At 50.0% G+C, this 21,930-nt stretch overlaps 9 protein-coding genes across 9 annotated transcripts; 5 read left to right on the top strand and 4 right to left on the bottom strand.

Moving 5' to 3' along the window:
- Nucleotides 1–195: 195 nt before the first annotated feature.
- On the bottom strand, nucleotides 196–408 carry COCVIDRAFT_91047 (hypothetical protein; the record flags this gene model as incomplete). The annotated part of the gene is made up of 1 exon (XM_014704284.1): nucleotides 196–408. A coding segment is annotated over one exon (213 nt), but the record flags the coding sequence as incomplete, so codon positions are not given.
- A 95-nt stretch (nucleotides 409–503) lies between these two features.
- On the top strand, nucleotides 504–3,152 carry COCVIDRAFT_13357 (hypothetical protein; the record flags this gene model as incomplete). Its single annotated transcript, XM_014704216.1, has 1 exon — nucleotides 504–3,152. The coding sequence occupies one exon, from the start codon at nucleotides 504–506 to the stop codon at nucleotides 3,150–3,152; it is 2,649 nt and encodes an 882-aa protein (XP_014559702.1).
- Nucleotides 3,153–4,643: 1,491 nt separating this feature from the next.
- On the top strand, nucleotides 4,644–6,387 carry COCVIDRAFT_23966 (glycoside hydrolase family 35 protein; the record flags this gene model as incomplete). The annotated part of the gene is made up of 2 exons (XM_014704241.1): nucleotides 4,644–4,956; nucleotides 5,021–6,387. The coding sequence occupies 2 exons, from the start codon at nucleotides 4,644–4,646 to the stop codon at nucleotides 6,385–6,387; spliced, it is 1,680 nt and encodes a 559-aa protein (XP_014559727.1).
- A 386-nt stretch (nucleotides 6,388–6,773) lies between these two features.
- On the top strand, nucleotides 6,774–7,613 carry COCVIDRAFT_90827 (hypothetical protein; the record flags this gene model as incomplete). Its single annotated transcript, XM_014704283.1, has 2 exons — nucleotides 6,774–6,990; nucleotides 7,057–7,613. 2 exons carry the CDS (start codon nucleotides 6,774–6,776, stop codon nucleotides 7,611–7,613), a joined length of 774 nt encoding a protein of 257 aa, XP_014559769.1.
- A 428-nt stretch (nucleotides 7,614–8,041) lies between these two features.
- Nucleotides 8,042–9,674, bottom strand: COCVIDRAFT_23964 (hypothetical protein; the record flags this gene model as incomplete). Its single annotated transcript, XM_014704240.1, has 3 exons — nucleotides 8,042–8,088; nucleotides 8,141–9,524; nucleotides 9,549–9,674. 3 exons carry the CDS (start codon nucleotides 9,672–9,674, stop codon nucleotides 8,042–8,044), a joined length of 1,557 nt encoding a protein of 518 aa, XP_014559726.1.
- A 4,458-nt stretch (nucleotides 9,675–14,132) lies between these two features.
- COCVIDRAFT_35051 (hypothetical protein) lies at nucleotides 14,133–15,107 on the top strand (the record flags this gene model as incomplete). The annotated part of the gene is made up of 1 exon (XM_014704282.1): nucleotides 14,133–15,107. One exon carries the CDS (start codon nucleotides 14,133–14,135, stop codon nucleotides 15,105–15,107), a length of 975 nt encoding a protein of 324 aa, XP_014559768.1.
- A 603-nt stretch (nucleotides 15,108–15,710) lies between these two features.
- On the top strand, nucleotides 15,711–17,786 carry COCVIDRAFT_35050 (hypothetical protein; the record flags this gene model as incomplete). The annotated part of the gene is made up of 1 exon (XM_014704281.1): nucleotides 15,711–17,786. One exon carries the CDS (start codon nucleotides 15,711–15,713, stop codon nucleotides 17,784–17,786), a length of 2,076 nt encoding a protein of 691 aa, XP_014559767.1.
- A 359-nt stretch (nucleotides 17,787–18,145) lies between these two features.
- COCVIDRAFT_91066 (hypothetical protein) lies at nucleotides 18,146–19,093 on the bottom strand (the record flags this gene model as incomplete). Its single annotated transcript, XM_014704280.1, has 1 exon — nucleotides 18,146–19,093. One exon carries the CDS (start codon nucleotides 19,091–19,093, stop codon nucleotides 18,146–18,148), a length of 948 nt encoding a protein of 315 aa, XP_014559766.1.
- Nucleotides 19,094–19,655: 562 nt separating this feature from the next.
- On the bottom strand, nucleotides 19,656–21,554 carry COCVIDRAFT_13350 (hypothetical protein; the record flags this gene model as incomplete). The annotated part of the gene is made up of 1 exon (XM_014704215.1): nucleotides 19,656–21,554. One exon carries the CDS (start codon nucleotides 21,552–21,554, stop codon nucleotides 19,656–19,658), a length of 1,899 nt encoding a protein of 632 aa, XP_014559701.1.
- Between the last annotated feature and the right edge of the window lie 376 nt (nucleotides 21,555–21,930).

The following is a 21,930-nucleotide window of genomic DNA, read 5'->3' as shown; positions in this document are numbered from 1 at the left end:
GATCCCGTGATACCCCGCATTAGCGCCATTTCTTGCATCCACCCAGTGCATGCCTGTCTCCTCGTCCGTCTCATCTTATTGTATTGAAACCTGCCTGTCGATATATCTATTAACCCTGCCTGTCACATTTTTTGACCCCAGTGGTTTTGTCACGTTGCTGTTGCCCAGTGTATGCGTCCACGTTCTGATCAAGGGTCATCCTGGCACGGTTGGTGTTTGCCCTGGTGATATTTGTCTGACTATGATGAGGATACTGATGAGAGTATACGCTGAACGGCCATGCACCTTTTCGGCATCAGTGTCTAGATCTTGAGAGATAAGGTAGATCGAGATAGTCTTAGTGCAGCACCCAGGGCATTTCGGCTCGGCGTTTCTCGACGCAGTCACACACGCGCACTTGACATCAGGTCAGACATCGACAGTCAAATCCATTTAAGGATTGCAGAATCTAGACCCAAGATTCAATACCACAAGTCAGCAGGATTTATCCATTAGGACCGAATATGAGTCTCACATTCAATGCTATCTGTAGCCTATTGCAAGACGTTGAGAATATTTCCACGAATGGACCACGACCACCTTCAAAGCAGGAACAAGAGGTCATCCAGCAGGCTGTTTCGGACTGGTTCCAAAACCAGAGAGCTGCCATTGACGATCCAGATACGGATGGCGGAGCTGTGCTCTCCATCTTACTTCCGCACCAAAGGAAAGACCGCGTGTACGGTTTGCAAGCGCCCTTGCTCGCGAAGAAACTCGCACGCCTACTCACCTTCAGTCATGGACAGCGCACGCTATTCGAAAGCTGGAAGACGGGCACCTATGGCGACCTGGGCGCATACGTCGAACGCGCCATGAAGCCTTGGGATGGTACCTTTTCCAGCAAACCACACATCACAATCAAAAGAGTTAACTGCCTGTTGGTGCAATTGGCGGCCGGTTGTAGATTCTCGGACGAAAAGACCAGAAGACTTCGTGATCCGGGGTTTAACATCGACAACAAACTTAAAAGTATCATCACGAGGCTCGAGTCGTGGGAAGCAAAATGTTTAGTCCGCCTTCTACTTCGAGACTACTGCACTATCGAATTGGACGAAAGAGTTGTAACGCGGCACTATCACTTTCTGTTACCGGAGCTATTGGCGTTTCAGAACGACTACGAGGCAGCCTTTGATGTACTCAAAGGTGAACTTAGTTCTTATCCGGCCGTACCTGAGTCGTGGGAAGAGGAACCCATGCGCGTTGAGGCAGCGAAAAGACTAAAGGCTAGGGTCGGTGTCAAGATTGGGCGACCGACCTTCCTAAAAGCATGGTCGTTCAGCAACTGCTTGAAGCTTGTTGGCGATGGCGTCTGGGCTGCCGAAGTCAAATACGACGGCGAGTACTGCGAGATCCACGTTGATTTGGAAAATGAAAATAGCAACCTGCGAATCTTCTCCAAGAATGGCAAAGATGCAACTGCAGATCGTACTGCTCTACACGGCACAATCCGCAGTGCTCTTCGTATAGGCCAGCCAGATGCCTTGTTCAAAAAGAACTGCATCGTTACCGGTGAAATGGTGGTATACAGCGATAAGGAGAAGAAGATACTGCCATTCTCCAAGATTCGCAAGTATGTCACGCGCTCAGGATCCTTCAAAGTCACATTAAACAGCTCTGCGGTGCATCAACAGGAACATCTCATGATTGTCTTCTTTGACGTCTTAACTATAGATGATGAGCCCGTTTTGCGTCACTGCCTCGAGGACCGCCGCAAAATTCTTCACAAACTTATCCATGCCGTACCGGGTCGGTCCATGCTCTCAGAGTGGACCTTGTTGGATTTTAAGACAGGGAATGGTATAACAGACCTTAAACAGACATTCGCCCGCACCCTAGCCGATCGCCAAGAAGGATTGGTACTGAAACCGTTGCAAGCGCCCTATCTGCCCTTGCTATCTGAGCAAGGCGACCGTCAAACAGGTTTCTTCATCAAGGTCAAGAAGGATTATCTAGCTGATATGGGCGATGAGCGAGACTTGGGCGACTTCGCTGTCATTGGAGCCAGTTTTGATGCGCAGGCTGCAACGAAGACGACTCTAAAGCCTCTACACTGGACGCACTTTTACCTAGGATGCTGCATAAACAGGGATGCGGTCCTACTGACAGGGGCCAAGCCCAGGTTCACTGTCGTCGCTAGTTTGAGCGTTGAAAAGTGTATCCCAAGGTCTGACGCAAAGTACCTGAACATCCAGGGCTATATCCGTCAGACCACTTTGCATGAGGGTGGTGCCACTACTGAATTTGACATGATAAATCTCAGGGACCACTACTACTATAGCCGGCGTATGACTGTCGCCTTTAGAAGCCCCTTGATTGTTGAGATTCTGGGGGGAGGCTTCGACAGGTTGCCTCATGCGTCATTTGAGATGCTACGTCATCCGCGGGTTACGAAGATTCACCATGATAGGTCGTGGGAGGATGCGGTTACCATGCAGGATCTGGAGCGCATGGCGAAGGAGAAATTTTCAGTGCCTGATGCGGATAAGCTTGATGGGCATGCGAGAGATGTTGCTTTGTTGGTTGAGAAGTATGCCAGGGAGAGAAAGAGGTCTCAGGACACTGCTGCTACGGAGTGTACGACGGAGAAGTCACAGCGGATGAGTCCTTGTCTTTTGCAAGAGACGCCGCGGAGTCCACCCACAGAGGCTGAATCCCCTGTGTCATCTGGTGGTTCTGAGGTGCAAAAGATGCAATTTGATACTGACACTGATATTAATACTGACGCGTCGAGTTCTGATGGTTCTGCTGACAAAAGTGTTCAGGCCAAGGGTATACGCGCTTCCCGCGAATTAAGGTCATGCAAAGCTACTCTTAAGAAAGTGAGTGCCTTGGCCCCAGACCCACAGAGTCTGACGGCACTAGAGGTGGCTAGCTCAACTGTTAGTGACACCAGCCTGCTATCTGGTGTTGTGACAAGCAAGAGGCGGAGCCTCGTCGAACCCATTAGTCCGCCGAAGATTAAACGGAGAAAGAGCCGCTGTCCACTGCAGGTCTCGGATGGGAATCGGCAGGTGAGCCGCTTGGATTTGGACTTGGACATGGGTAAGCAGAGCGGTTGTATATCTGGGGGAGAAGGAACAGAAGACGAAAATAGGCTGTCGAAAGAAGAATAGATTGGATAATAGTATCACACTATTGCTATCTCATTACCTCCACAAACGACGTGGATGAAGTAAACAGCAAGACCAAAAAAAAATTCCCACAAAAAAGAATTTGAAATAGATCTATCATCGTAATCTACATACGAAGCATCTCGCATTCCCCAAAATCCATCCTCCAACTTTCTTCCCAACACTTTCGCCGCTCGATTAAAGACACTTACCCCCATCTGTCACTCTACATCTCCGACTCGCAACACTTAAAAACCCGAAGAACACTCTATCCTATATGCCCCCTTTACCCAGAACCGCTACACTAAACTAGCAACATACACGTACTCACTCCTCACCACATTCGAATCTTCCATCGATCCTGACTCTCTTATCTTGTCAGAAAAAGAAATCACAAGTCTCTTCCCTTAACCTAGACTAGGCGTGCGGACTACGGAAATGATCGCACGAAAAGGATTTTATATACGCGCGTTGTATAGTAAGTTGTTGTTGTTGTTTTGTCCTTCTGGACGGAGGGAAAGGGGGAGAAGGTAGGGAGGTACTGGGTTGAGGGATAAGTATCAATAATTTGGGCTGCGGTGTGATGGCTTTTGGGGCACGTTGTACGGCGGATTGGGGTTGGATTGGGGTTGGAGATATTGATGTAGTAACGTGTGTGTGTGGTTATATTCTGATACGTCCGATCACGGCGTTGTTTCTTTTTGTTGGGCGGGTGGTAGCTGTGTTAGTTGGCCCAGGCCAAAGGTTACAATGGGAAACGGTGTTTTCGTTTGCTACTGGTGTAGGTTACGCCAAGGGATTGTCGCGGTAGGGTTGAATGGAGTATGGACATGAAATGTGCATGCTTAGGGAGATTGAAGGGGGGATATGGAGGTATCTAGGGAGGGGATGTGTTACTATGGGTTTGGGACTAGAGAGGGTGTGGGGCGGAGTCGGAAGTTGGCAAGGGAGGCCAAGGGATGGGAGGGTTTTTTTTTAGCGAGTTTGATGATTTCCTGGAGATGATTCATTATTCTCAAATGAAGTAACGGTGGGAAAACGGGTTGTTGGAGGTTGCGCCTTGTATAAGGCCGGGAGGTGATGGGGTAGTGCGACGCTAGTCCCGATGTTGATATGGTATGTAGGTGCATACTTATCGAGCATTATGCCTTACTCCCCACTCAAAAATTGACAATCAATATGCTGGAGAAAGCACTTTAATATTGATGGTACTAGCTTAGCACTCTTCATTCACAGCCCTAATGCAATAGAGGAGCATTGGAGATCTCCAAATGGCCGTGGTTTTAGCACCGGTAGATGTCATCGCCATCCGCTATTCGGTGAGCATTACCCCGCGTGGAGCAGAAGCCCCGCGGGACTCCACTCGCTGTTGGAGAAACGTAACTCAAGCAACTGACTATTTTAAAAGCCATGGCTGTCTACGAACAAAAAACCCCTTAAATCCAATTGCTCTTCTTTACACTTGCCAAGTTCATTGAGGAGTCCCAAGATATCATGGCTTCCAGTACGCATATTCCACACCTCCAGCAATATGGAAACACCAAACAGCTCGTCGTTAACGGCAAACCATATCTCATGTTGGGAGGTGAGCTCCAGAATTCATCGTTGTCATCGGCAGAGTTCATGAGCGAGGTGTGGCCGAAGATGGTTGCGACGAATGTGAATACGCTTCTTGGGTCTGTCAGCTGGGAAATGATTGAGCCTGAAGAGGGAAAGTTTGATTTTGAAGAGTTGGACAAAGTTATTCTGGGTGCTCGTGAGCATAGCTTGCACTTGATTTTGTTATGGTTTGGATCGTTCAAGAATGGTGAGTTTGATGCTTCGCTACTTGCTTAGTCTGAGAAAAAGGTATTGATTCAAGACGTCGTTAGGAAGGTCTACCTATGCGCCAGCCTGGGTCAAGACAAATCCGGAGCGGTTCCCACGCGCAGAGCTGCGGAAAGCTGGGGGCGTGATGGAGGTTGCGGATGTGCTTTCGCTGTTCTATGAAGAGGGCGTTGAAGCGGATGCAAAGGCGTTTCGAAAGCTGCTTGCGCATATCAAAGAATTTGACGAGAGACATAGTACGGTGTTAATGGTTCAAGTCGAAAACGAAGTTGGTTTGCTGTTCGACAGTCGGGATGGGAGTGCAAAAGCCAATAGCGTTTTCGCAGAGCCTGTACCTGAAGATCTACTCAAATTCCTAGCAGAAGAGTACGAAAATCTGCACGCTGACCTCAAAGCCAACCTCAAGACGTTCGTTGCGCAGTCGAAGCCACAGTCTGGGAGCTGGGAAGAGGTCTTTGGCAAGAGCAACAGGACAGACGAGCTTTTCATGGCATACCACTATGCACACTATGTGGATCGGGTAGCAGCAGCAGGCAAAGCCGAGTATCCAATTCCGCTTTACACCAATGTATGGCAGAATTATGCAGGCGAGGATGCTGACAACGAAACTCCTACGGTTGTAGGTGGAGGCGGCCAGCCAGGCGACTACCCTTCTGGAGGCGGGACTACCAACGTCCTGGATATCTGGCTTCGTTTCGCACCTAATCTCGAGTTCATCGCGCCAGACATTTATCTTAACGAATACACGACTCTTTGCGGCAAGTATCGACATGATAGGAATGTGCTCTTTATCCCAGAACAGCGAAGAGACGAGTACGGTGTCCGACGGATCTGGATAGCTTACGGGACATTTCAAGCCCTTCTAGCGAGTCCATTCGGTATTGATACACTGGAACCTGGAAGCAATCCCTTTACAAAACACTATGGGTTGCTAGCACAGGTCTCTCAGCTCGTGCTCGAAGCGCAAAGAACTCCTGGCTCGTCGGTAGGCTTTTGTTTTGACAAAATATCTGGCAACAAAGATGCTTCAAAACCCATTCGACAGCGCTTCGGCGACTGGGACATAACTATTGAGCGTGCTTTTGTGTTTGGGAAACCCGACACGGGCAGTGGCATGGTGATTCATCGCGGCGGCGCGCGCTTCCTTCTCATCGGATGGGGCTTCCAGGTTACGGGTCATTCGACCAAACCTGGGGCCAGGTTTAATGGTATTTTGAAGAATGAGGAGAAGGTCGTGGAAGATGTGGCGACGGGGAAACTACGGACGCTGAGGACGTTGGGAGGTGATGAGACAAGGAGTGGAGCGAGTGCGGTGATGCCCAATGAAGATCCTGATTATGGGGGATTTCCCATTGCGATTACTATTCCAGCGCGGACGGGCATTGCGGAGGTGGAGTTTTATTCGTTTTAGAAGTTCCGGCCGGGAGCCTAGGATGGAAAGAAGGGAGGGTGGATGTCGTTGAGCATACGTGGCTATTGCAAGTATTTTCTCCTTAACCAGAAGAAAACCAACAAATCATACATACTGTCCATGTCTTAATTCCAGATGTGTATCTGTACCGAGATGTTCAACAAAGATAGTAGACTCAAGAGGGACTAGCGCCAAATGGACCCTGGCTCTCTCGTAAGGCTGAGCGCCGACGTCCGCGCGAGAGGTCGGATACGTGTTAGGACCACTGGGTAAACGTTGCATGTCCACATAACCGTCTTCAACGAGCCCATCTCTCTCCCTCAAGAGAATTTGCTTATATCTCCACATAAGTGTCCTTGAGCCTCGTGCTCACCTACACATTGAGCATGCACTCGACGTTGGTGCGGCTGCAGAATGTCTTTGGCTTCTTTACCACGGTGGCTTTCACAGTCGCGACCGTGATTGCGCTGAGCAGTCTGATTACACCACAAAACCCCACCGCCAGCATATCGCTACGAAATGTGCAAGTAGTCAAGGGCAGGCCGCATTATTACTCGCCAAAGAGGGAGGAGTACGCACACATCAAGTTCGACCTGGATGCCGGTACGTATACGCATGCGCCTCAGGATAGGCAGATAGCAAGAAGAGTCGCTCACACATATACCGCAGATCTCACCAGTCTCTTCAACTGGAACACCAAACAACTCTTCGTCTACCTTAAAGCTGTCTACCCCTCAACCCGCGCCGGAGAGCCCCCGTCGGAAGCCATCATCTGGGACGCCATCATCGCATCCACCTCGGCACCCTGGCACCAGAACCACTACATCCACCCCGACCCCAAGTCGAAGCTACCCAAGCAATCCGCCAAGAAACGCGCGGCCGCCAAAGAAAAGACACCCTCGCCATTCCCCATTGGCGAGCTCCACCTCCAGAACCAGAAGCCCAAGTACCAGATCACAGATATTACCGGCAAGCTGGGCAATAGGACAGATGTAGTGTTGGAGCTAGGCTGGAACGTGCAGCCCTGGGTGGGCGCGCCAACATGGACGAATTGGAACACAATTGGTGTCTGGAAGGGCCTCGAGGGAGGCAGGAGCAAAGCATTTGCGTTCCCCGAGGTGGGTGCCAAGGCGGCGAAGCCCAAGGATTTGGAGACGGAGAAGGGCGCTGAGGGCTATAGGCTCGAGGTTGGTGGAGAGGCGCCGCTGAGAAAGGCCGTTTCATAGAAAGGGGGATAGCAGGTGGTATGGAGATGGGTTCAATTGAAATTAGAAAGCATTGAGCGATGGTCATTGTGTGCCTGGAAGGAGTTTCGGATATGAATGTCCCTCTTCTATATATTTGCGAGAAATGAAATCTCCTATATAACCAAAATTGCACACGAGGCGACACGTCAGCATTGTCTGATTATTTTTGTTTTCTTTGGCATGTGGCTCAAGAAATAACCAATTTTGTTTCCTTGGATCAAGATATTGTAACATGTGCCAAGAATCGGCTACGTGACCCTAGCAAGGTGTGTAAATCCACTAATGGATCACTGGTGTATAGGAGATTGACCGAGATGTCTAAATATCACTAAGTTACTTACTAAAAAGTCTATCTATTTCTCCATTCTAGGTCGTGGCATGCTAGATACGTGTCACGATACTCTGAACTAAGGCCCAGGAAGACCAACCCTCTGGGAGCCGCCAGATATCCTGACTGCGAAGTCATTTTTTCAATACCGATTTCGGCAGATTGGGTTGTGACCTACAACTCTTTTCGAGAGAAAAATCTAACACGCGATACGCCAACCAGATGCAAACAATTCGAGTAAGTCGTAAGATAGAGTAGAGACATAGAAAAATCGCATAGACTAGGATAGTCCGACCGCCCCGCCCTATGAAAGAAGCGTCGTGGCGATCACTTGGTGTACGGTCGAAACTGAATATGAAGCCTGTGCCTAGTACCAGTACATCGACATTAATTTCCTGCCCGCCAACCACAACGCCACGCTCGGTAAAAGAGTCGATTCCTTTAGCGTCTGTGTCTAGCAGGGTAACGTTACTGCGGTTGAAAGACTGAAGATACCCGTCGTTGAAAGTGGGTCTCTTGCACCACCCAGGATACCAGGGCTTTAGTTTCTCGGCCACTTTATCGTCTTCGACAACCTTGTCAACACGACTGCGGAGGTCTTCTGCAATAGGGCGGTCAATTGCAAGTAGTTTTTCGATGTGTTCATTGACTGTGTCAGGTTGAACAGCCCAGCCATTTCCTCCCAGTAAGCCGGCGCGCGCTGGGTTGTGACTCCATCCATCGTCAACAAGGTCAACGGGGTCCGGGTTGGCAGACCATTGGCTGTCAAGGTTTGCGCATCTCCGGGTTTGCCAGCCAGGTCCATCTGCCACCTTGGCCCACTCTTCAGTGGTTGTGGTCTTTTGCCGACGTTCTCCACAGTACGAGGGTGTTCGCTGGATGACATAAAGGTGCTTCGCCCATTTCGCTAGCTCAGGTATAGCCTGGACTGACGTTGCTCCTGTGCCGATGACAGCGACAGTCTTGTCTTGGAGCTTGGTCATGTCGGGTTTCTCTTGACTGCCGCCAGTAATCGAGTAGTCCCACCGAGAAGTGTGAAATACCTGACAGTGTTTATGGAACTTTTCAAAACCTGGTACATTGGGCATCTTAGGGATAGAAAGTGAACCTCCTGCCATGAAGAGAAACTGGGCTTTCACAGTGAGTTTGGTAGGTGGACGGACGTGGCCTAATGATTGAGTCAAGTCGACAACCCAGTGGCCCTTTGCATCATCCCAAACTTGACGGTCAACTTTGGTGCAGAACATGGCCTGAAATCCATAGTGACTCGCAACCAGTTCCGCGTTTTTTCGTATCTCAGCACCGTACGAGTACTTGTGCTTGGGTACGTAGCCTGTCTCCTCCAGCAACGGCAGGTAACAATACCCTTCAACATCGCACATGAGTCCAGGGTAGCGGTTCCAGTACCATGTGCCCCCGTAGCCGCCAGCAACATCAACGAGGACGATATCTTTATGGCTGAAGCCGGCTTCAATCAAGCGGGCGGCAAAGAGGATACCATTATGGCCTGCTCCAGTAATCAAGAATTTGGTTCTATCGCCGTCCCGTAGTGGAGGATCCGTCTTAGCCAAGGCCTCTTAATCTACCCATGGATCTTTGGCAAGGTCTTTCAAGTTGGAAGAGGAATTAAAGTCGACATATTGGGCAGTCCCTTCAGGACGAATGCGCTTCTGCCTTTCCTGGGCGTATATCTCCTCGATGCTGGCAGTCATTGTATTGATTGGAAGTAGAGAATGAATAGTAATATTGAAGCACTAGAATACTTGAATAGACTGTGCGACTCAAGGTCACTGTGATGATATCTCTTTTTGTTTTAACGGAAAACCTATCCTTCTTATAGTTGAGTCTTTATGCAATATCTACGGTGGCGAGTGTTTGGGGTTACAATCAAGTACTGTGGGTCTGTTCAAGGATCACATGCTGGTTCGTAGGGGTAGTAAATGATAGTGAAGCAGGGTATTGTTCTGGTTTCATAGGGCGCTTAGACCTTTGAGAAAATTATATCTCTCATCAATCTTCTATGTGTGGGTATTTTCGTGGGTATAGCAAAGTGCCGCATGCAAGTTCGCCGGGTTAAGACATTACGCCGGAGCAGAGCATTGACGTGATTTCATATAGTGCCTATACTTTCGAGAATAGTATCACTGTTGAATACAATTGCGAGAAACAAAGACTATATTTACGCCTCGGAATAAACAAGGTTCTACGCGAAGTGAAATTCAACATGCATGCTTTTTTCTATCACATTGTCTATTTGTCAAAACCCCTCTAGGGAGAATAAGACGGGAGGTAAGATATTTAGGTTCGGTCCGTGCGGCTGTGCTGAATTGGGTTTGGGGTATCGACAACAACCCATGAGCTCTCAGACAATTAGACCTGGCATATACCCCTGGTATATCTATTGAATCGGCAGCTGTAACCTGTACTTCAGTCAAATCCTGAACTAGACTTTTCTATTTAAAGTTAAGTGTGATTAGCCCTTGTACATAATTCAGAACACACAAGGAGGCTAGGGAACAGGATGGGGTGTAGGATATGTTGGGGATTGATTGGTTGATGTGAACAGAAACGAGCTATCATTGGTGAGTAGTTCGAATAGTACTTCCGGCAAGTCAATGAGCCGGAACCGACAGACATCGGATATGAAGCTCCCGATACAACAGCCAGAGATCTACTTAAGCTCGGTGCTACTTACTGGTGGTCGAGCATTCTAACTATTTAGCCTAGCCATTATCAAGGCCGAAACCGCCATCCCAACAAACACAACCACCCCATCCATAAAATGTACGGAAGTAGGGATATTCCGGATAACCGCAGTGGAGAGAATAGTAGGAATAGTAGCCGGAATCCGGAGATAGCTTGTCCCGAGCGAATAGGACAGGAAACTCTTGGTCAACTGGTAAAGCTGGGATGAAATCGCCGAGCACCAATAGTAAGAAGTGAGGTCGGAAGAAAAATCGCGAAGTACCGATGATAGAACGTAAAGTCGGAAATAAAATCGCCGACTACCGACGGTATGGTGCCATAGGGCCTGTTTACTTCCGCGGTTGCGTTTTGCTACTAGATTTAGGTTGCGCTTTACCAAGCACGGTATCGTCTTCAAAAACCTAGCCCAAATCTAGTAACAAAAACGCAAAACGCAACCGCGGAAGTAAACAGGCCCTTAATTCAAGACTTTATTGCTACTATAACACTACTAGCAGTATCTCACTTGATATGCACTCGAGATAGAGATATATAGTTACTCTACTCAAAAGCTAAATAGTAAAGGTAACTGGTTTCATAGAGTAGTCTGTTTGTTATACTGGTTAATCAAAAGGGGGTGTGGAGTAGTACTAGTTGGAATTCGGACATAATCTATATCAACCATTAGTATACTTTTGTGTGGGGATGTTCTATGCAGGTTGACGCGGCGGGGAGGGCGGTGTGATATTGGTCGGAAGATGGAAATAGTCTATCCCGAGCATCAGTATAGGTGCGAGGATGTTCTACTATATATGTTGACGCGCGGGGGGGGGGGGAGGCCGGCAGTGATATCATCTAGTCGGAGTCCGGAGAGAGCGTATTCCAGAGTGCTGCTATTATATTATTAAGTTGCGTCCCGAAGTGCGTCATGAGGTGCGCAACGAGCCGACCCGTGTCAACTCTGTGGCTGTTGCTCTCCCAACACATCAACTTCCCATGCTACATAGAAAGCGTGTCGATGACTATATCATCGCTCGCCTTATGAAGGCTATCTTCTAGCTCTTCTTTGACAACTAATATACTGTTCTTCGTCGGAGGCGAACATACTAGGACGATACCGACTGCAGAATCAATAAGCTCCGAGCCTAACTTCACGCAATGACGTATGGCTGAGACTGAAGATCTAGATGAAAAAATGTCTTGTTGCATAGGGTCTCCTGCTACGCAGAGATAGATTTTACTATGGAATCTAGTTCATTAATACATATTCCCTACTCCCTAAGTGAAACTCATCCAAGATAGAATGCTTGATCTACTATAGTGAAAAGAGAGGAAAGGGGTGATGAGACCTAGGCCTGTAGTGGCTGGTGGTACAGACTACTTTCATAATACTACGAGCGTGAGCCATTTCCATACCACGCTAGTTAGACTAGATGTCGGGTGCGAGATACTGACGAAATACGGATGAACTATCCAATAATGACCATAGCTCCTCCAGAACAGCCAACCTAGCGTTTACACCTTTATCAGCCTCGTATTTCATAAAATTACTGTAATAGCATTGTCATCCATCGACTATGAAAGAGTTTATTGGTGGACCTGGTCCTTTATACCCATGTGTAAGGCGTATTTATAGATCATTGGATGGCTGACCATAAGCTGTAGGATTGGTCGGCAAAATCGTCGAGCATGACATCCCACAGCCTGGAGTGGGTCAGGTTGCATTCAAGGTAGCGGCCGCTGGGGTCAACCCAAAAGACTGATAAGAAATGGAACGATCCGACTTCTGTACAAGAGCTTCGGAATAACCAATCTTGGCGGTTATAGGAAGATGGTCGACCTATGGGGGATGTCAATGGATTCAGGCGACGACATTGCGGGCGTCGTGCATGCTGTGGGGCCAGATGTGGTAGATTTCCGGCCGGGAGACCGTGTCGCTGGCTTTCACAAGCCAGGTATCCCAAATGGAAGTTTTGCAGAATATGCGGTGATTGAGGTTAATACTGCGTGGGTTCTTGGGCCCCAGACGACCTTTGAGGGCAAGCCGAAAGCTCTCAATCTCTTTGGCTCACCCCTAGCTGCTATAATCGAGAGATCTAGTTTATTTTAGTCGGCATGTCCCGGAGGCTAAGCACGAGATATGATAGAAGCAGCAACGGCCCCTCTCAATGTCTGCATTGCTGGAACTGGTCTCTATCTGGACCTTAAACCTCTCGTGCCCTGGCTACCAGCAAAGGAACCCACACCTTTGATCGTTTGGGGAGCCACGTCTGCCGTGGGATCATATGCAGTTCAGCTTGCTGTTAAGAGCAATATTCATCCTATCATTTGCATTGCTGGGAGTTTCAAATAGTACCTCGAAGACTTCATCGACCGGAGCCAAGGGGACACAATTCTTGACTACCGCGATTCCGAGGACGACATTAAAGAAGGCATTCGGAATGCCGCAGGCGGGCGTGAGATCCTGCACGCGATTGAAGGGGCGTCGAACTAAAGAAGCGCGCACATCATGGCCGAGACTATGGGCACTGGCGGCCATATTGCTCTTGTGCTTTTTGAGAAAGAATACACTGGCATTCCAAGTCATGTCACACACAACAAGTATAACGTATCGGTCGTGCATGAGAGCGAGAAGGATTTTGGTTTCGTGCTCTCGAGATATGTAGGAAGAGGTCTACAGGAAGGCTGGTTCAAGCCGGAGAGGCATGAGGTGGTACCAGGGGGGGCTCAACGGAGTTATCACAGCGTTTGAGCGGTTGAAGGCAGGCGAAGCCCACGCAGTGAAGTACGTCATAAAGCCCTAGAGGTCATAGATAACTTTCGCTTCTCTTGAGGTTCAAATTAAGTTAACTAGCGCGATTCCCAAAATGTTGATAATAATTGCTTAGTAAACTTGGAAACTTGGTGGGTGATCCAAAAAGCTTTTGGAAGGGGAAATGCGCATCGATTAGTTATTGGTAGAAATTCTACTTACCACTAACAGACAAACTCTTTGTCCTTCAATAACGACTGTAAGGTCCATAGTTTTCTCGGAATAAATCGTTATAGTTGCCCTATCTTTGCCTGCTTTCCTTTCTTGCCTAACAGCCTCGTCGTGTGCAAAGGAGGGGACTAACGGTTTTTCCATCTGTGTTCACATAACTACTGGTATTTTGAAAAATGGGATCTACTATGCATATGCACCTAAATTCGCAAAGAAGAAGATAGTGCTGCGCTACATGTGGAAGCATTTCGCTCTTATACTGCTTTACTGGTTGAAGAGGTCAATTCGGCTCAAGGTCGGACCTCCGATCTCGCCGCAACCCGCCACTTCTTTGGATTTCAAAGCGCTCCACCATCGTCAAGTACCTCACACGATGCGCCTTTTACCCTGCTACGACAACCACCTTCTTCTTTTCCGGTCACAGACGTCTCCTGGCTGAGAATTTACTTTGCGACACTCAAAAAACCATACAACATATCCGACCCGCCCTGAAGCGATTGCGATGCCCCTCGATAATATCCGCAACATCCTCCTCGTGCTCTCCGGCAAGGGCGGGGTAGGCAAGTCGAGCATCACCACACAACTCGCGCTTACGCTATCGCTGCAAGGCCACTCAGTTGGTGTCTTGGATATCGATCTTACGGGCCCAAGTATACCGCGCTTCTTTGGAATTGAGGATTCAAAAGTAAGGCAGGCGCCTGGTGGTTGGATACCAGTCGATGTCCATGGAGCGCAGACTTTGCCAGGGAAGAAAATAAAGGGTGAGGAAGGAGAGAGTGCACAAGATCAAAAGATTGGACCGCTATCATGCATGTCGCTAGGTTTCATCCTGGCCTCCCGCTCTGACGCTGTCATCTGGCGCGGCCCCAAGAAGACAGCCATGGTCCGCCAGTTTCTCACCGATGTTCTTTGGCCACCGCTCGACTACCTTCTTATCGACACGCCGCCTGGTACCTCTGACGAGCACATTTCCCTGCTCGAAACTCTCCTCAAGAATACGACTCCTTCACCCTCGCTCAATCCGAGCCTACCCTTTCTTGCTGGCGCGGTAGTAGTAACAACACCGCAAGCCATCAGCATCAGCGACGTCAAGAAGGAGCTAAATTTCTGTAAAAAGACGGGCATACGCGTTCTCGGTGTGGTGGAAAACATGGCCGGCTTCGTGTGTCCCAATTGCTCGGAATGCACCAATGTGTTCAGTAAAGGAGGTGGACAGGTCATGGCAAGTGACTTTCAAGTTCACTTTTTAGGCAGCGTGCCGATAGACCCGGCGTTTGTGGAGTTGATTGAGAGCGGTACCAGGCCTGTGTACCCACAAGGGACGGTTATGCAGGGAAAGGATGTGAGTACAGAGGATGTTGCAAAGGCGAGAGATAGTGAGGGGAGCCTGGCGGACAAGTATCGGGATTGCTCGCTTTACCCGCTTTTTGATGGCTTTGTGACGAGGTTGAAGGCAGATGTGGCAGGGATAGAGTGAAAGCGGAAAGGAATGAAATGATGTGCTCTTCACCACCCTTCTGTCTCTTTGATGTTTTTGCAGCATTTCACATTGGGTCCCTGTATTGCGTGCTAAAATCTTCGCAGCCTAAACCGTAGACCTTTCTCTCTCGTTGATTCGCGAGAACTTACCGCTCTTTTGTAGTACCCTCACTCAAGCGCGTGAATTTCCTAAGCCAAGTTTACCGTTCCTGCTCGCATGTGTGCTCCAGTAAGGCATCAGCACCCATGGTGACATACCGCCTATTGCGGAAACCCGTCCGTGTGTCAAGAACACGCTGCCAGGTGAGAGCAAGCGTGGCTCCCACCTAGGTAAAGGTGAGCGAGAAACTGGTAGTGAAGAGCGTGTTCCCAAACCCATATATATAGCTTTCACGCAGTTCCTCTGCTTGATACCCTCTAACTCTCCTCACATAATCTCTCTTTTGCTTCTATCAACAATCAACGCAATCAATCTTTCCAACTGTACTCAACTGAGCAGCAACGAAGTATCCCACCGGCTTCACAATCTCCATTGAATATATGCCACACCGTTCATTACAACTTTCCGATACTGACTTTGATAGCGCCGAGCACTCTACACATGCAGTCCACGAACGAACCTAGCTCTCATGAGCTAGGAGAAGCTGGTGAGATTGCGAGACCTAGGGAATCAAGCGGTTTCATCCTCCACCGGGAGATGCAAGATTCGGTGGATGAATCAAACGGCATTGCAAGCTGGGGTCACGAGCGCGGAGAAACGGTTGTGGCTGAACAGCAGCAACTTGATGGGCTCGGTAATGGCGGTGACCAGGATGCTGCAAACTCATTGGGCAGTGATGCTATCAAACTGGAGCCTGGTCATTCGACAAACGATCTCGAGCGGATGGATGTGGATGATGGGGAGATTCATTCATCGACTCTTCCGCACGTGACTGGACCTGAGAAAGAGCCGCATCAAGACCATATAGAGAAGATGCGACTCGGCTTCGAAGGACATGAACGCGTCAAGTATCCTGGTTTCGTTGAAGGCCGATATGGACAGGATCATCCATCCTTGAATCCCACCAAAGCAACAGACTCTTGGCGCCATAAAGAGACTGCCAATTCAGGCTTCAAGGGCCAAACGACAGCAGATATGGATGGGCTGCAGAGTTACCAAGACCACAGCTCTACTGAATTTGTTCCACTCCCATACACCACTCTAGACATCCCTACATCGTTTGAGCCCTCCAGTACTCCTGCTTCATACAACCCACGCTTCCAGAACTACCCGCAGCAGCGGCCTTTTACCCAGCTCAACCAGTTCCCTTTCGACCCTAACTTTGATCGCCAGCAGCAGTTCCAAATCCAAGTCGACAACAGGAAACGCCAGATGGAGAACGCACAAAAGGAGTACGAGCAGAATCAGCGCCAGGCTCAACAAGCAAACAATGACTTCAGCTTCTCTCAGAACCAGGCAGGTGTTCCAGCTTCAATCCTCACGGGTCCATTGAGCTACCAGCGAGCTCCTCAAAGCACGCATCAAACTCTCCCGTTTGGAAACAACGGCACAAAATATCAGTCTCAAATGCAGTCTGAGTTTCCATACGATCAAACGGCATCGAAGCAGCCTCCTGCCTCGTACTCTGCGCAGAACCACGACACATCCAGTCAGACCACCAAGTTTCGCAACCAGCTACAGAGTGCGTACACTGCACCAGAAACACATGAACAAGACACCAAAGAAGAAGTCTCATCGGACGATGACGAACCCCTCAAAACCCGCCTAGCACGCCAACCATCCGCAGCCCCATCTCCTCAACCCCCCTCCCTCATAAACTGGAAACTCCCAGCCTACGACATCCACTTCTCCCCCTCCCCTCCCCCCGCCTCCACCTCCTCATCCAAACCCAAACCCACAAAAGATTCGTCCCTCCCCATCGCAAAAATCTCGCTACCGGGTCTAATCCGCGAGCCCCTCGTCCTCTCCCCGGACCACACAGCCCAAGAACTCTCCCTTCTCACCAACATCTTCCTACCAGGCCAGCAAGCGCTGGCAACACCAGACCCGGAGCCCGCACTTGCAGTGCTGAATTTCCACAGCATAGCCATGATGGTTGTGGAGGCGTACGTGCAGTTTGAGATTGGGGATGAGATGGGGAGGGGTGGGCCGGCTTATTTTTCAAAGTACTCCTCTTCTTCCTCGTCTGACGAGGATGACGACGGAGGTGCAAAGGGTAAAGGAAAGGCCAAGGCTAAGGGTAAGAAGAAAGAAGAGAAGGAGTACGTCCGCATCCGCTGCGCCCGCACCGCAAGCGTCGACGACATCTTCTTCGCCGTCATCGACCGGTGGCGTGCAGGCCTGGAAAGTAACAAGAAGGCTTTCAAGCTTATACGTGGCATTCAGGAGTTTGTGGATGTGGCGTTGGATGTTATTTTTTGGATCAAGGAGAATGGGCTTTTGGTGGAGGAGGAGGAGGAGGTGGGTGGGAACGAGGGTGAGCAAAAGGGCAAGGGCAAGGCAAAGGCAAAGGAAGGTGCAAAAGAAGAAGGCATCTCGGTGCTAACTGCTAGGAAGAAACCTGCGCCCAAGACCAAAGTTGAGAAGCAGCAGCAGAAGAAGAAGAAGAAAGAGGCGCCGGTGAAGAAGAGGAGGGTTCCGGTTACGCCTGGTGTTACGGTTGTGAGGAAGAAGTGATTTTGCAGAAAGTATGGCGGGCGGGGGGGCGGGATTGCTTCATCTTTTTTTTTTCTCCCCTTGCGAGTTTTCTATTTTCCAATGGTTTACGAGAATATTGGTCAAGGGGAGATGGCAAATCATAATTTGCAACAAGGAGGGGGCAGCAGAATATTCTTTGCTCACAAGTCATATTTCAAACGACAAACGACTCATGTATTTCTTTGAACAAAAATCAAGTTTATTTGCCTACATTTGACTACTATGCTGACATATCCCATGCTGACGTTATAACCTCCACCAAGGGAGGATGCAAAAAGACCCACATGTCTTCGGAGTTTCTTTTCTCCCCAATTGCTTGCATGCAACGTCACCCTTTCTTACCCCCTGCTGTGATAATTGTCAACAGGCGCAACTTCCTTGACGCTCTCCCAAACCTCATCAATGCCCTTGGTCGCTTCGCTGCTCAGCTTTCCCTTCTTGAGCCATTGGGCCGTCTGCTCCACCTGCGGCAGCTTGCTAGCTCCGAAGATGACACCGTCGTCGTCGCCCTGCAGCGCGCTGTGAAACGCAACCCATCGGTACGCAAGCTCGGCTTTGGAGACGCCCTCCTTTTCGGCGAGATCGTTCCACTTGGATAGCGCATTGCGGATGGGCTCCTTGTTGTAGAGGGTGGAGTAGAGGCCGCCGAGGGCCTCCTTGTTGAAGCGGCCTGCGCCGGAGTCGAGGTCTGCGGGTGTCTTGGTTAGGAAGCCGCCGGCGAGAGGCGAGTAGGCATAAAAGTGGATGCCGAGCTTGCGCAGAGTGGGGAAGAGCTGAGTCTCGAGGTGGCGGGCGACGGGGTTGTAGTTTCCTTGGTAGACAGATGGCAGAGGGTATCCCTTTGCCTTTGCAATGTCGTAGACTTGCTGCACCTGCTCAGCGCTAAAGTTACTCAGGCCAAAGCGGCGGAAGATGCCTTTTTTGTAGGCTTCGTTGATTCCCTCGAGGGTTTCCTCAAAGGGAATCGATGGGTCTGGGGCGTGGATGTAGAGGATGTCGAATTGCTCAATGTTCACCGTGTCCAGCGAGTCTTGGGCGTCCTTGATGACATTTTCCTTTGTGGCAGTGCCAGGACCGAAGCCGCCGGGCAGTTTGGTATCGATGGTAAATTCCTTGCGCTTCTCGAGCTTGCCAATGGCCTCTTGGGATCCGGGGTATATGCGTGCTGTGTCAATGTTCTTGACGCCGTTCTTGATTAGGACCTCAATGACCTCAGTGCGCTGTTCATGGGTGTTGAAGTATGCTTGGTCTGAGAGGGGAAATCCTCCGAAAATCGTCTTGACCATTGTGGCAGTGTTTGTGGCAGTGTTTGCTGAGATGTTGGTGGTGTTGTGGTGGTGGGGGGTGGGAAGTTGTGAGGTGTAAGCTTGACGTTGACAGCACCTTCCCCGCTCATATAAGTAGTATTTGTATACGTACTACATGCCAGATAGCATCGTCCCCCTGTTTCGTGGCTATTTCTAATCTAGTAGGTTGGGTCGGACTAAAGTCCTGCCTCGGTAGCGTGTATGATGCCTTATCCTACCCCTCTTCGGTCATTGATCAGTCCGAACTCCACAAATACAATCCTTCTGACAAATTGCGTGCAAAACATCGGAGCTAGCGGACCACAGTATATTCCTTGCAATCGTCTGGGATTGACAACAAGGTCATGTTTCGAGAAGCATCTCCCTTGCTAACCTATTGCAGCTGACTAATAAATGTACCCCTCTCGGCCGACTCACCCAATTGCGTCAAGCAAGTTTCTACTTCAATCTGCTGGGTTGCTTCAATGATAAATGAATGCTTCATTCTCGCAACGCGTGCGTACAATCACGTATCCAATTTCCTCTAACATATCTAAAAACCTTATGATGGCCCTGGCTCCATCTCTGTCCACCCACCATCTGCCCTCCAAACCCCAGCCTTTGTATAATCACCTCGTCGGCCACCGCTTAAGTATGCAAAGCGAAAGTACTCATTTACACCTTCCATGTGTCGAATCCAGGTCCAACTATCGTCCATCCTGTCTGTAAACTCGTGGTATCTTTCCACGTCATTGACCAAGACGCTCATGCCTTCGTAGGGCGTGGGGAATGGATACTGCCAGTCAAAAGTTATGTTGGGCTTAATATGAGCTACATTCACATTATTGTGAATGACTGGGGCTGTAATAATAGGGAGAGGGGTACCGCTGGGAGCGTCACCACGAAGAGCGCTGGGTGTTTCCAAGATGCTAGCAAAGCCCCAGCGCGCAACGCCATTGATGAACAGACCAATCAGGATACCTTGGTAGAGAAGGGAGGGCCGGGTTTGCATAGATGTGCCTGCAACAAGAAGAAGGCCAAGGATGTAATGATGAATCCTAACGTTCATCTTGGGTATCGCGACAAGTGTAAGTATACCTGCGACTAGGATGCCGTAAATGGCAAGGTAACGAGGAAGACGACCCTCGACCCTGAAAGCCCAGGCCTGGCCAAGAGCAATAAAGAATAGGGTAAGAACGATGATGATAAGGGCAGGGATGGCGCCTGGCTGGTTCTGGATCTCGTGAGGAGTGAGGCGCTCAATGGGAATCTTGTCAAAGGTGTAGTTGTTCAGAGCGCCTATCCAGCACCCTCCCAGCCAGAGAATTGTCTTCTCTATGTGCGCATCCAGGCCCTCGAGCTGGCGACGTACGGCGAACTGGTAGACAGCATACATACAAAAGCATGCCGGGAGCAGGCGCGCGAGCATTATACTGACAATCGCATAGTAGTCTGTCAGATTCGGCGGGTCCGAAGCAAGCGCAACGTGGACGAAGACGCCTAGGAATATTGAAGTGAAGAATACGGGTGGTGATGTGGTAAAGAGTGACAAGAGAATAGTGAATGTCAAGGAAACACCGAGCAGGGGCCATCGCAGGTCGCGGCACTTTGTCGCAGTTCCGGAGAGGAAGGAAAAGGAGCGTGGAAAGTAGGAATCGAAAGCAGTGCTCTTGATGTGCTTGCGATCAACGCCGGGATAGTTAGTCTTCTCACCAATCTGAGCAACCACGCCGCATCCACCTGAAGCGTCGTTGATGAATCCAGCATGGATGGCAGCAGCGCAAATGAATGAGTCGGCGCGGTAGTAAGTGTTTTCGAGGGATTCGTCGTCGTCTGTAGGCCCGCCTACGACGAGTGGACGGTAGTTCACCAACTGGTCTCCAACGGCATGGGGATAGATGAGTTGCACGCGCTTGCAGTTTGCGGGGCAGCGAAAAGGCATGGTGCTGTTCTCAAAGGGCCGGCACAGATCGCCATTGAGGCCGCAGCCATTGCCGTCGCTCCAAAAGCGATCTGTGCACCGTACGCGCACCGGGCTGCCGTAGCCTGGTATGTCCGCTGCAAAGGCACTACGATGCAGAACAAGGCCAAAGGTCAGGATCCAGCAAAAATAAAAGAAGACAAGTAGGGCAATCTTCTGTTTCCGTTTTGGGAAATAGTTGTTCAAGAGGTGAATGGGGGCAGCTTGGACACGTGGGAGGAATGGGCGGATCTTCCAGGGTCGCGGCGGCTGTGGGCCCTTGACCCAAACGACAGTGCTGTGCCAGGCGCGTTGCAGTTGTGGAGGTAAGTATTTGCTCATATAAGACTGTTGCGGTGGGTTGTAGTACTCCTGGGCAGAGGCCTCGGACGCGGCAATGAGCTCGGCCGACTGGTTGGAATGGATGCTGGCGTTTTCATCGTCGCGATAAATGGGCGGAGGGGCGCCCTCATCGTCATAGACGCCCTGATGGGAGTCCATGTCTTGGAGCGACGCCAACTCGTGGCGAGACGTGGGCGAGGACGACAGTTTGAAGGCTGAGGATGTGGCGATGCGCCGAGGCTTCTGGGGGCGGTTATCGATAGCGATGGGTGGGGATGTGGATGCGAGATGGGCGCGTTGCAGCTGGGATGGAAATGGGTACTGTACAGCGCAGAGAGAAGGAAAGAAACAAGGCGCAGGCCAAGAAACAGATTTTGTATAATATAATCAGTGATCAGCCAGGGCGGCGGATGACGGCCGGACCGGGCACAGGAGAGAGTTTGGCATCGGGAGCCGTGGGAGTCGCCGGGACCTGCATGACGACGAGGCCGAGCCTGTGGGGATCCCATGCCGTCGGCCTCGTGCGCTAACTCGC

This window comes from Bipolaris victoriae, assembly GCF_000527765.1.
Source record: "Bipolaris victoriae FI3 unplaced genomic scaffold scaffold_16, whole genome shotgun sequence".
Lineage (NCBI taxonomy): Eukaryota > Fungi > Ascomycota > Dothideomycetes > Pleosporales > Pleosporaceae > Bipolaris > Bipolaris victoriae.
Note: the sequence above shows the minus strand (reverse complement) of the source record. Positions and strands in the feature narration are given on the sequence as shown.